The 13,690-nt window shown below is 44.0% G+C and overlaps 1 protein-coding gene across 1 annotated transcript in view; it reads left to right on the plus strand.

The window, feature by feature from the left end:
* Positions 1–353: 353 nt before the first annotated feature.
* LOC308640196 (ruvB-like 1) overlaps positions 354–13,690 on the plus strand; it is a gene marked incomplete at both ends in the record, with an annotated part of 30,259 nt that continues 16,922 nt past the window's right edge. Inside the window, 4 exons of the mRNA XM_081312188.1 lie at positions 354–415; positions 3,422–3,506; positions 4,489–4,575; positions 9,748–9,880. Of these exons, the coding sequence (XP_081168314.1) occupies positions 354–415; positions 3,422–3,506; positions 4,489–4,575; positions 9,748–9,880 (367 nt within the window). The remainder of the gene's footprint in view (positions 416–3,421; positions 3,507–4,488; positions 4,576–9,747; positions 9,881–13,690) is intronic.

Raw genomic sequence — 13,690 nt, forward strand, 5'->3', positions numbered from 1 at the left:
TTCATGAGTAATGAGTGTGAGACTCTGCACCTATCTCAACAGATTATGGTGGGCAGCAAAACTGAACAGACTTCCCTGACTCAGATGTAAAAACATATTATCGTCTTTCACTCACAGTACCCACACATCTCAAGCATCACCTGTGGCAATACCTGGCAGACATTTTTGAATCTCTAGCTGTCACCAACTTTGAACAGTCCTTTAAAGCTTCATGAGTATTTCCATACTTTCAAGTCTGTAATTCACCCAACAGACCTCTAAGTAGGAAGGGCTGTTCCTGTCTTTGGCTGTAGTTCATAGATTTAGAAACTAAGGCCCACCATTTATGGTTCCCAGCTTGTTGAAGGGTTGACATGGAGTTGGAGCCCTCTGTCAACATTTCTCCATCTTCTTGTCATTTGGAGAGAGCAGGCTAGTAAGGACATCTCTACAGCCATCTGTGGTCCAGATGTGCCAAAAACCCTCCTCGGCCCCGTGTCCCTGCACACTGGCCACGTACCTGAGTTTGAAGCCAGCCTCAGGACTGAGCATGGAGGTTAGCACACAGGTCAGCCCTCCTGAGGCCACCACACCCTGAGGGCTGCTGGTCTTCTTTCCTGTTTTTTTTTTTTTTTTTTTTTTGTGTGTGTGTGTGTGTACTGGGGACGGAACCCAGGGATGCTTCACCTCTAAGCCCCATCCCCAGCCCTATTTTGTATTTTATTTAGAGACTGGATTTTGCTGAGTTGCTCAGGGCCTCATTAAGTTTCTGAGGCTGGCCTCCAACTTTTGAGCCTCTTGCCTCAGCCTCCCAAGCTGCTGGGAAGACAAAATGCACCACCATGCCCAGCTCTGAGGATTCATGGACACCTGTAAATGTACCATGATGCTACCTTGAGTGGGACTCACCCACAGAGCACTAGCCTTTATAGGCATCTTCCTCCACAGCACACCCCCAGGTCCCCTTCTTTCCCACCAGCTGGGCACAGTCCCTGGGGACATGACTGCTGGGAAACTGCCTGCAGAACTGGATGATTTGGAATTTGTTTTTCATGGTCATAGGATCCTGGCTTATTTCTCTGTCTTCAATGCCATTTTGAAACCGAGGTGGTTCAGAGTTCTTTACAAACAGCCAGTCATGAACTCAATTTCATTAAGGCCAATTAATCCTAAATTCTTTATAAATTTGCCCAGAGGAAGTTAGTAGACTTTCCACTTTAATTGGATTTGGGGCTTTAAAGACGCTTTCAGGAGTGAAATGGAAATTTCTCTTTTCTCAGAGGGGACCTACCTTGCCAGCGATTGCCATTAACCCCGTGTGTTCCTCAGTGGGTCATACACCAACTTCAGAGCAGACCATCAGGCCTCCAGCTGAGCTCTCTGTGACCCCCCGAACTGAACAGATCTGCTAATGCCACACTGAATCAGAGGTGGAGGAAGTCTGACGCGGTGGCAGAATCTCATTTCAGCAGGGCACAATGGTACTCGTCTGTCATCCAGGTGGCTTAGGAGGCTGAGGCAGGAGGATGGCAAAAAGTTTTAGGCCAGCCTCCACACCTTAGTAAGACAGTGACTCGAAATAAAAACACCAAGAGAGCAAGGGATACAGCACAATGGTAGAGCATCCCTGAGTTTGCTCCACCACAATCAATGAGAAAACCTGCCGCTGAATTTGGTTTACTAACACCAGATTTTTGTGAGAAATTTTGTGTCTATGTTCATGGGGATATTTACTTGGGTTTTTGTTTTGTTTTTTCTTGTAGAATCTTTACCTGATGCTGTTACCAGGATGACGCTGGCTTCATGGGAACATATTAGAAAACATTTCTTCCTATTTATTTATTTATTTGGTAAAGGTTTGAGATGCATTTTGTTTCATTCTTTGTTTTGGCACTGGAGTTTGAATCCAGGGGTGCTTATACTCAAAGCCCCATCTCCAGCCTCTTTTTATATTTTATTGAGAGACAGGGCCTAACTGAGTTGCTTAGGCCCTCATTTTTTCTGAGGCTGGACTCTAATTTGTAATCCTCTTGCCTCAGCCTCCCCAGCTGCTGGGATTACAGGAGTGCACCACCTTTCCTGGATGGTGTTCATTCTTTAAATATATCATAGAATTCACAATTGAGTCAAGCCATTGGGTTCTGGGCTTTGTTTTTCTTTCTTGGAAATCCCTTGCAGATAACCATAACTTTTTTTTTTTTTTTGGTACTGGAGCTTGAAAACATGGGTGCTTAACTACTGATCCACATCTCCAGCCATTTTATTGTTTTATTTTGAGATTAGATCTCACTAAATTACTGAGGCTGGCCTCCAACTGGAGATCCTCCTGCCTCAGCCTCCTGAGCCCTGTGATTACAAGCATGCACCAATGTGCGCAACTGAGAAAAATAAATAACATCTATTTTGCTTTATCCACCATTGTTTTGAGTCTCTCCATTAATGCAGTTATACTAACATTCTAACTAATACAACATTAGATCATCACTTGCACAGCTGTGAGTGTTCAGCTGAGGTCAGAGGACATGATGACACAAGGGCTCCTGGGGAACCATGAGTGACTTTCTCCTCCTGAGCAGCAGTACAGAAGAAAAGGCAGGCTTGATCCTGGGCTTGGAGGTTCAAAGCTCAGATGGGACAGAGGTCAAGGCAGGAAGGGAGCAGAAGAGTTAAAAAACAAGTGACTGAGGGCCTCAGTCTTGGGCTGGAGAGAAGAGAGGTGGAAGGACTTAAGGTGAAAGTTGATGGGAGTGAGAAACTGAGAGGTGGCAGAGATGGATTGTCCAGTGCATTGTTCTGGAAGGTAGTTCTCTGAATTATCATTGGTGTATGTTTCATTGCATTGATCTGGCACTTTAGTACCTATTAGTGGATAAAAATATAATTGAAGCCAGGCACAGTGGCATATGCCTGTCATCCTGGTGACTTGGGAGGCTGAGGCAGGAGGATTTCAAGCTGTAGACCAGCCTCAGCAACTTATTGAGTCCCTAATCAACTCAGTGAGACCTTGTCTGTAAATAAAATATAAAAACAGGTGGGTATGGGGCTCAGTGGTAAAGTGCCCCTGGGTTCAATCCATAGTATAAAAATAAAGACCATGGATTCAACAGTGTGTGTGAGTGTGCAGGTGGGTGTTTTCTAGAACCTTCTTTGAATTCATAAGAAGTCTTATCTAGAAGCTGGTTTGTAGACTGTGTACCACATTCCAAAATTAAAATTAAAATGGTAAATATGTGTTCTCCACCTTCATTATGTAAAGCAGTAGAGGGAAAGAGGCAAACATCAACTAAATAATGATGTCAATGATCCGAATAAAATAATTACATTTCAAAGTCAGACTAGAGAGGACAAAGAAATCACATGGGCACCAGCAATCCCCCAGCTGGACTGGATCTCAGGCGTGTTTTCAACCTCCTGTGAGCTCATTTATCATTGTGCCACACAGCCATGGGCAGGGGCTGGGGCTCGTGGAGAGTGCCCTGGACAAGCAGGCGGCCGTGGGGCTCCTGGGCCAGAAGAACGCACGAGAGGGGCAGCGGGCTGGGCCAGGGGGGCACGGGGGAGGGGGCCGCGGGGACCATCCAGGAGTTTGCCCAGACTCAGTGTCACTTTGGTGCCCGGACTTTACCAAGGGGCACTGCCCGTGGAGCCACACTGTGGCCCTTTTTTGTGTTTATTCCAAGACAGGGTCTGGCTGAGCTGCTGAGGCTGGCCTCCACCTTGCAGTCCTCCTGCCTTAGCCTCCAGGTGCCCTGGGATGATAGGCCTATGCCACCATGTCCTGACCAAGCATTCTTTTTCCAGTCAGGTCTACTTTTGTTAAGTGGCAACTGTATCAAGTCCCAGTACTTACTGTATATTATTATTATTATTATTATTATTATTATTATTATTATTATTATTATTTTGCAGAAAATAATGACCCATCCATTGGCCACCAAGTTTAGTAATGACAACTTAGGATTTGCACTCCACCGCCTCTAAGCTGCTGGACCCTAGAGTCATGGCCAGTGGTCTCCCTGGAGGCTGAGCAGCTACAGAAACCTGCAATTTATATGAGCTGTTGATTGTGACCTTGGAGCCTCCTATTAAGAGAAAGGGCCAAAGAAAAGCCTCTGGTTTCTTGTCTATGTCTCTTTATTTGTGGTGGAGGATGTCAGGAATTGAACTTGGGGAGTCCTCAACCCCGGAGCCCCTCCCCAGCCCTATTTTGCATTTTATTTAGAGACAGGGTCTCTCTGAGTTGCTCAGGGCTTCACTTTGGCTGAGGCTGGTTTTGAACTGACATCTTCCTGCCTCAGCCTCCCATACCTGGGATCACAGGTGTGGGCCACTGTGCCTAGCAGGCTTTTCTCTCACACCTCCACTGCCAGGGCATCCACAGCAGTGCCTGGAGGGTGCTGGTGCCCAGGGTTAGTTGGACGAGTCTGTGAATCATTTGGACCAGGGACTTCATTTTTTTTCCTCACTGAAACACAGTAATAGTGACCATTTCTTCCCTCTGTGCTGCAGGCATGTGGCGACATAGTAGAGTTCATCAAAAGCAAGAAGATGGCAGGAAGAACCATGCTGTGTGCGGGACCTCTGGGAACTGGAAAGGTCCTTGTGTTCTCGTTGATTTCTGCTGCCCAAGAGGACGAAACTCACGTCGTAGCCAAATGGAATGCATCTTAACTAGTCTTTGTTTAGTGACATGGGTCACATGTGTGTTTAAGAAAGGAATCTAATCTCAAATTCATACTTCTAGAATAAAAATCATCCTGGCCAGAGGGGGAGGAGAGTCCTCTGAGGAGTCTGGTCGCTGGGATGGTCCTTGAACTCTTTCAAGTCTCCTTTGCTTGGGAAATGCATCTCTTTTTCTTTTCTTTTCTTCTTTTTTTTTAAACCAGTGATTGAATTTGGGGGCACTTAACCACTGAGCCACATCTCTTTTTTGTATTTTATTTAGAGCCAAGGTCTTGCTAAAGTTGCTAAGGGCTTTGCTAAGTTGCTGAGGCTGGCCTCCAACTCGTGATCCTCTGGCCTCAGCCTCGTGAGTGGTACGATTATAGGTGTACACCACCGCACCCAGCTAAGAATCCCTTTCTGTTGGTCCAAGGCCTCCTAAAAATTTGTGATGGGCTGTGGCTGTGGCTCAGTGGTAGAGCGCTCGCCTTGCACATGCAGGACCCTGGATTTGATCCTCAGCACCACATAAAAATAAATAAGTGAAATAAAGATATTGTGCCCAACTACAACTAAAATATAAATATTTAAAAAATTAAAACAAAGATATTATGTCCATGAACAATTTAAAAAAATATTTAAAAAATCTTCTGTGGCACATTATTGGAGGAGCAAAAATGAGTCAGCCAGTATTTTTTCGAAGGTGAACTTTGCCCACCACTATTTTGGCTATGCACATGATTGACAAATAACAAAAACACACTTTTGATCTTTAAGGGGCTTCTAGTGTTTTCCGGGCAGAGAAACAGAAAGTCTCCTGATGGCACAAAATGGCTCAGTTGAGTGCTGAGCTTCAAACTGCTGACTGATTTTAAATGCTGGAATTGGGCAGAGGGTTTGATAATTCTTCTTCAGAGTCAGGCTTTCCAGGGCACAGAAGAGGACACACGGTGGAGCTTATTGGGATCTGCAAGGGAATCGGCCAGATCCTCAGGCTTCCCAGAGCTCCTGGTCTGGGCATGGCTTGTTCTCTGGAAGGGCCTCTTGGCACAGGAGAGTAGGAGCCTGCACTGTTGTATGTAAAGAAGTGGGCTCTTACCAGGGGTCGTGGCCCCTGACTGTCATCTTATTGACTCTGGAGGCTGAGACAGGAGAATCACATGTTGGAGGCCAGCCTCAGCACTTTCACCAGGCTCTAAGTGACATAATGCAACCCTGTTCAAAAATAGACACCATAAAGTTCTGGGCTGCATCTTGGTGGGTATTGATTGATGAGCTGGGAGGCCTGGGGCAGGCTCCTGACCTTTCAGAAGCAGAACCACAAGCAGGTATGAAATAAAATCTTGAATTCTAATTTTGAAGTTGTACATATGGAGTTGCCAGGGTGTGTTGTGTGCCGTCTGATGGTGGATGAAGAATTCCTGTGTCTGGGGGAGATTTTTGAGGCTGGAATGCCATACAGTGTGCACTTACAGGAACATTAGCTTGTCCAAGTCGTCTTCCATTTTTTTGGGGTGGGAGCTTACCAAGAATTGAACCTCAAGAATTGAACTCAGGAACTCTTGACCACTGAGCCCCATCCTCAGTACTTTTTGCATTTTATTTAGAGACAGGGTCTCACTTAGTTGCTTCACTTTCACTGAGGCTGGCCTCTAACTTGTGATCCTCCTGCCTCAGCCTCCCAAGCTGCTGGGATGACATGCCTGCGCCACAGCACGAGCATGATAGCTGTTTCCTTCAGTGCAGTTTTTCTCTGTTATTTGGTACTTTTTGTCTTCAAAGTGTTGCTCTTAAGAAGTCTGATTTTCAGGGTTGGAACCTTTCTTTCTGGATGTTTTGGAGGTATTTTTGGATAGGGCACCCTCCCCTGATTTCCATTTCTTGATGTCCCCAGGGCTTTCTGAGTCTCACTGTTTAGTGTTGTTGGTGTAAACAGTCACTAGCTCTGAACCCCTGAGCTGTGGGCTGTTCCTGTTCTCTGTGTGCTCTTTCTGGAAGTCCAGCTAGGTGAGATTAACTCTGTAGTGATTTTCAACCTCTCCTGGTTTTGCCCCCCAAGAGATATTTGCCAGTATCTGGAGAGTCGTACCTTGTGGTTTTCAAAATCTGGTTGGAGGACTCCTGTTATCCAGTGTTAGAGGCCAGCAATGCTGCCAAGCAACCTGCACTGCAAGGTTGTCCCCAAAAAACAGAGGAAAGACTGAGAAATCCTTTTTTTTTTTTTTTAGCTACCAGGGATCAAACCCAGGGGTGCTTAACCCCTGAGCCCCGTCCCCAGCACTTTTTGTATTTTATTTAGAGACAGGTTCTCGATGAGTTGCTCAGGGCCTTGCTAAGTTGCTGAGGCTGGCCTCCAAAGAGCCATCCTCCCACCTCAGCCTCCCAAGCTGCTGGAATGACAGATGTGACCCCCACTCCCAGCTCTCAATTTCTTAATCCATAAAATACAATTTAGCGGGCTGGAATTGTGGCTCAGCTTTAGAGCACTCGCCTAGCATGGGCGAGGCCCGGTTTGATCCTAAGAACCACATAAAGATAAAGGCATTATGTTGTGTCCATATACACCTAAATCAGTTATATCACTTGAGTCACCTATATCAGTTCAATACTTATTGCTAAGGGGAGGGGTGCTTAACTTTATAATGGCTTGATTTTTGAGCATTTTTTAGATTTAAGTTCTTCCCCTAATTTGGGCCTGGAACAAAATTAAACTTGTTTTGAAGAAAAAAATTAAAAATAAATATAAGTAATGTGACCCTGTTCAAAAATAAACACCATAAAGATCTGGGATGCATCTTTGTGGGTATTGATTGATCAGTTGGGAGGTCTGATAATATTAAAATATCAAAAAAATACAAGTTAAGCTTTCAAGATGACAAGCTATGGAAATATCAGTGAGATTTATAGAGCTCCATAGGAAAGGGAAGATATTTGTGCCTTTCTTAGATGAGTTTTTTTTAATAGTATCATATTTTTTTAGTTGTAGTTGGACACAATATGTTTGTTTTATTGATTTACTATTATGTGGCACTGAGGATGAAATACAGGGCCCCTTACATGCTAGGCGAGTGCTCCACCTCTGAGACCCAGCCCCATCCCAGCCCCTTTCATGAGCTTTTAATTGAAGAAATCTGGACAGACATGGAGCCATTCTTACCCAAGTATTTATCCTATTTGGATGCAAGGGTAATGGTCACCCCTTCAGTATTAGGTGGATGGAGGAAGGGATGCTGTTCAGTGGGATGTGATCAGTCTTTCTACACTGGAAACTGAGAATGGGGAGTTGGAGGCTGTGAAAGAACAGGGAAGAGTCATTCTGGGTAGAAGGTGGACATGAAAACCAGGCATAGTGGCTCACACCGGTGAACAGCAATTCAGGAGTATGAGGCAGGAGGATCTCAGGGTGGAGGTCAGCCTCAGCAGCTCAGTGAGACCCTGCCTCTAAATAAAAATGTTGGGCCTGGGGCTCAGTGGTGGAGCAGCTGCCTGGCCCATACAAGGCTCTGGGTTCCATTCCCAGAACCAGAAAAATAAAACAGGTGTTCAGAGCCACCTGTGGCCTCCCCTGGGCCTTGTGGTGTTGGAATCGCATCCCGCTGTGCTCCATTTTAGACATTTTCCCTTTGCTATTAGAACACATGCTTTGGGCTTGCCAACTCAGGTGACTAACCATTCGTGCAGCAAGGTAAGCATCATGACTTGCTCAAGCCCAAAGATGTGGTGCCCTGTCACTAAAAGAGGGCCACTGTGTCCAGATCAGGTTTCTCAAAAGAAGCCAAATAGCTGTATTTCTATATGAAAGATCCTAAGGTTCAAAAAATGGCAAGAGCTGGGCACAGTGGCACATGCCTTTAATCCCAGTGGCTTGCTTGGGAGGCTGAGGCAGGAGGATAGTGAGTTTGAGGCCAGCCTCAGCAAAAGCAAGGCCTTCAGCAACTCAGGGAGACCCTGTCTCTAAATAAAATACCCAATAGTGCTGGGAATGGGGCTCAGGGTTTGAGTGCCCCTGGGTTCAATCCCCCCACAAAAAAGCCAATTTTAAAGGCACATCTAAGACTACATGGTCCCAACCAAACCATCCTGCAGGCACCTTATTGGCTCCTTATAATCTAAACAGTATTTTAATTTGCCAGGTGAGGCCATCAGCATCAGTAATACTGTGTGCTCAAGACCACACTGGAAAACAGGGAGAAGATCAGAACTAGATCCAGCCTCTGCCCCACGGGCTAGTGGATTTTGCCTGACAGTGATCACTGATCATCCCCAGGTTGGCTGCTCAGAGGTTTCACCAAAGGGTATTGAAAAGAAAAATCTAAGAGGAGCCTTCCCTGGGCCATCTTTGAAGCAGTAGCTCCAGTTGACCTTGTCCCAGCAGCTTGGGAGGCTGAGGCAGGAGGAACAAAAGTTTGAGGCCAGCATCAGCAACTTAGTTAGGCCCTCAGCAACTCAGGAGGCTCTGTGTGGCCCACACACCTGGGGTCTGACCTCATTCTCATTTCAGAGATGAGGGAGGATGAAATGGCACTCAGAGGCCATGGCATTTCCCAGTCCTGGGCCCACTTAAGAGCATTTGCTTTCCATAACTTGTTATTTGATGAGATGTCTGTTCCATCTGGTTCTCTTTAGCATCTGCCAACTGAATTTAGGGTACTGAGCATCAATTTATAGTTGAGCACAGGGCATGGTAAGGGGGAGCTTGTGCAGACCAACCCACCACTTCCAGATTTGGTCTCACATATTATCCAGTATTCACCGACTGACTTTTTAACATAAAATGAAGGTCATGTAATAAATCCTTCCTGATTTGTTAGTGTTATTTATTTATTTGGTCCAAGGGATTGAACCCAGGTATGCTTAACCCCTGAGCTCCATCCCCAACCCTTTTATATTTCATTTAGAGACAAGGTCTCAATGAGTGGCTCAGGGCCTTGCTAAGTGGCTGAGGCTGGCCTCCACCTTGCCATCTTTCTGCCTCAGCCTCCTGAGTCTCAGGGATCACAAGTGTGCGACACCATGTTTAGCCTCTTGAATAAATTTTTTATAGATGGCTTTGAATTATGTTTTCAAGGCTATAAAATGAAAACCTTTACTTTCTTGCCTCTGTAGAAAGCCCTGGCCCTGGCAATTGCTCAAGAGCTTGGGAATAAGGTGACTTTCTGCCCCATGGTGGGGAGCAAAGTTTACTCCATGGAGATCAAGAACACAGAGGTGCTGATGGAGTACTTCCACAGGGCTATCCGTGAGTGTCACGTTGGAGTGACAGATGGCTGTTACTTCTCAGGTGCTTTGAATCCTTTCATCTTAAAAATGCTTCTGTGATGTGTTGATTGGACTGCTCATATTATTTTGGTGCTGTTGACAAGACAGGCAAGAGCAGCCAGCCTACCTTGGGAGGCTGAGGTAGAAGGATCACAAGTTGGAGGCTAGCCTCAGCAACTTAGTGAGGCCCTGAGCAACTCAGTGAGACTCTGTCTCTAAATAAAATATAGAAAGAGCTGGGGAAAGGGCTCAGTTGTCGAGGGCCCCTGGGTTCCATCCCTGGTACCCAAATAAATAATAAATAAATAAAAAGACTAAGAAGTCTACTTGGGGAGCTTTTCATTTAATGCTGAAGGAAAGAAAATGCAGTGGAAAGGTGTAGCGTTTGGAAGTGGGGAGATGTCATGGGACCCTGTTTCACCCCCCACAGCCATCTGATTTCCTGGTGGCTGGCAATCTGTCTTCCTGCGGTGCCTCTCTGTGGGACTGGCTCTGCCTTTTGATCTTCCCCAGCAGGTCCCTGTAAGCACTCAACTATGGGCTCTCTCTCTCTCTCTCTCTCTCTCTCTCTCTCTCTCTCTCTCTCTCCCTCTCTCTCTCACAACCATGGCTGCTGAGCCACCCCAGCCCCTATGTGTCACTTATGGTAAACTGAAGAGTTCTAATTCTGAACTGTGTCCAAAAGCTAAGCTTTGTGTCACATTGAACTTAGGCTTTTTATTTTTATTTTTTTGGTACCAGGGATTTAACCCAGGGGCACTTCACCCCTGAGGCCCGTCCCCAGCCCTTTTTGTATTTTATTTTATTTATTTATTTTTTGTAACAATTTTCTTTTTTTATTGTTGGTCGTTCAAAACATTACATAGTTCTTAATATATCATATTTCACAGTTTGATTCAAGTGGGTTATGAACTCCCATTTTTACCCCGTATACAGATTGCTGTATCACATCAGTTACACTTCCATTGATTTACATATTGCCATTCTAGTGACTGATGTATTCTGCTGTCTATCCTATTCTCTACTATCCCCCTTCCCCTCCCATCCCCTCCCCTCCCCTCCCCTTTTCTCTCTCTACCCCCTCTACTGTAAATCATTTCTTCCACTTGTATTATTTTTCTCTTACCCCTCCTTTCCTCTTATATGTAATTTTGTATAACCCTAAGGATCACCTTCCATTTCCATGCGATTTCCCTTCTCACTCCCTTTCCCTCCCACCTCTCATCCCTGTTTAATGTTAATCTTCTCCTCAAGCTCTTTGTTCCTACCCTGTCCTTGGTTACTCCCCTTATATCAAAGCAGTCATTTGGCATTTGTTTTTTAAGGATTGGCTAGCTTCACTTAGCATAATCTGCTCTAATGCCATCCATTTCCCTCCAAATTCTATGATTTTGTCATTTTTTAAAGCAGAGTAATACTCCATGGTGTATAAATGCCACATTTTTTTTTAATCCATTCATCTATTGAAGGGCATCTCGGTTGATTCCACAGTCTAGCAATTGTGAATTGTGCTGCTATGAACATCGATGTGGCAGTATCCCTGTAGTGTGCTCTTTTAAGGTCTTCAGAAAATAGTCCGAGAAGGGCAATAGCTGGGTCAAATGGTGGTTCCATTCCCAGCTTTCCAAGAAATCTCCAAACTGCTTTCCAAATTGGCTGCACCAATTTGCAGTCCCACCAACAATGAACAAGTGTACCCTTTTCCCCACATCCTCTCCAGCACTTGTTGTTGTTGGACTTCATAATGGCTGCCAATCTTATTGGAGTGAGATGGTATCTTAGGGTGGTTTTGATTTGAATTTCTCTGACTGCTAGAGATGGTGAGCATTTTTTCATGTACTTATTGATTGATTGTATGTCCTCCTCTGAGAAGTGTCTGTTCAGGTCCTTGGCCCATTTGTTGATTGGGTTATTTGTTTTCTTATTGTCTAATTTTTTGAGTTCTTTGTATACTCTGGATATTAGGGCTCTATCTGAAGTGTGTGGAATAAAGATTTGTTCCCAGGATGTAGGCTCCCTGTTTATCTCTCTTATTGTTTCTTTTGCTGAGAAAAAACTTTTTAGTTTGAGTAAGTCCCATTTGTTGATTCTAGTTGTTAACTCTTGCGCTATGGGTGTCCTATTGAGGAATTTGGAGCCCAACCCCACAGTATGTAGATCATAGCCAACTTTTTCTTCTATCAGATGCCATGTCTCTGATTTAATATCAAGCTCCTTGATCCATTTTGATTTAAGTTTTGTGCATGGTGAGAGAAAGGGATTCAGTTTCATTTTGATGTAAAAGGATTTCCAGTTTTCCCAACACCATTTGTTGAAGAAGCTATCCTTCTTCCATTGCATGCTTTTAGCCCCTTTATCAAATATAAGATAGTTGTAGTTTTGTGGATTGGTTACTGAGTCCTCTATCCTGTACCATTGGTCCACCCGCCTGTTTTGGTACCAGTACCATGCTGTTTTTGTTACTATTGCTCTGTAGTATAGTTTGAAGTCTGGTATCGCTATACCGCCTGATTCACACTTCCTGCTTAGCATTGTTTTTGCTATTCTGGGTCTTTTATTATTCCATATGAATTTCATGATTGTTTTATCTATTTCTACAAGAAATGCTGTTGGGATTTTGATTGGCATACATTGAACTTATAGAGAAATTTTGGTAATATCGCCATTTTGATGATGTTAGTTCTGCCTATCCATGAACAGGGTATATTTTTCTATCTTCTGAGGTCTTCTTCTATATCTCTGTTTAGGGTTCTGTAGTTTTCATTGTATACGTCTTTCACCTCTTTTGGTAGGTTGATTCCCAAGTACTTTATTTTTTGGGGGGATATTGTGAATGGAGTAGTTGTCCTCATTTCCGTTTCAGAGGATTTGTCGCTGATATACAGGAATGCATTTGATTTATGCGTGTTGATTTTATATCCTGCCACTTTGCTGAATTCATTTATTAGCTCTAATAGTTTCTTTGTATACCCTTTTGGGTCTGTTAGGTATAGAATCATATCATCTGCAAATAGTGATAATTTAAGTTCTTCTTTTCCTATATTTATGCCTTTAATTTCTTTCGTCTGTCTAATTGCTCTGGCCAGTGTTTCGAGGACTATGTTGAACAGAAGTGGTGAGAGAGGGCATCCGTGTCTTGTTCCAGATCTTAGAGGGAATGCCTTCATTTTTTTTCCATTCAGAATGATGCTGGCCTGTGGCTTATCATAGATTGCTTTTACAATATTGAGGTATGATCCTGTTATCCCCATTTTTTCTAGTGTTTTGAACATAAAGGTATGCTGTACTTTGTCGAATGCTTTTTCTGCATCTATCGAGATGATCATATGGTTCTTAGTTTTAAGTCTATTGATGTGGTGAATAACATTTATTGATTTCCGTATATTGAACCAGCCTTGCATCCCAGGGATAAATCCTACTTGATCATGGTGTATATTTTTTTTTAATTTTGTTTTTATTGGTTGTTCACAACATTACAAACCTCTTGACAAATCATATTTCATACATTAGAATCAAGTGGGTTATGAACTCCCATTTTTACCCCAAATACAGATTGCAGAATCACATCGGTTACACATCACATTTTTTACATACTGCCATATTAGTGACTGTTTTATTCTGCTACCTTTCCTATCCTCTACTATCCCCCTCCCCTCCCCTCCCGTCTTCTCTCTCTACCCCATCTACTGTAATTCATTTCCCTCCATGTTTGTTATCCCATTCCCCTCATAACCTCTTATATGTAATTTTGTATAACAATGAGGGTCTCCCTCCATTTCCATGTGATTTC

This window comes from Spermophilus citellus, assembly GCF_964194105.1.
Source record: "Spermophilus citellus genome assembly, contig: SCAFFOLD_36, whole genome shotgun sequence".
Lineage (NCBI taxonomy): Eukaryota > Metazoa > Chordata > Mammalia > Rodentia > Sciuridae > Spermophilus > Spermophilus citellus.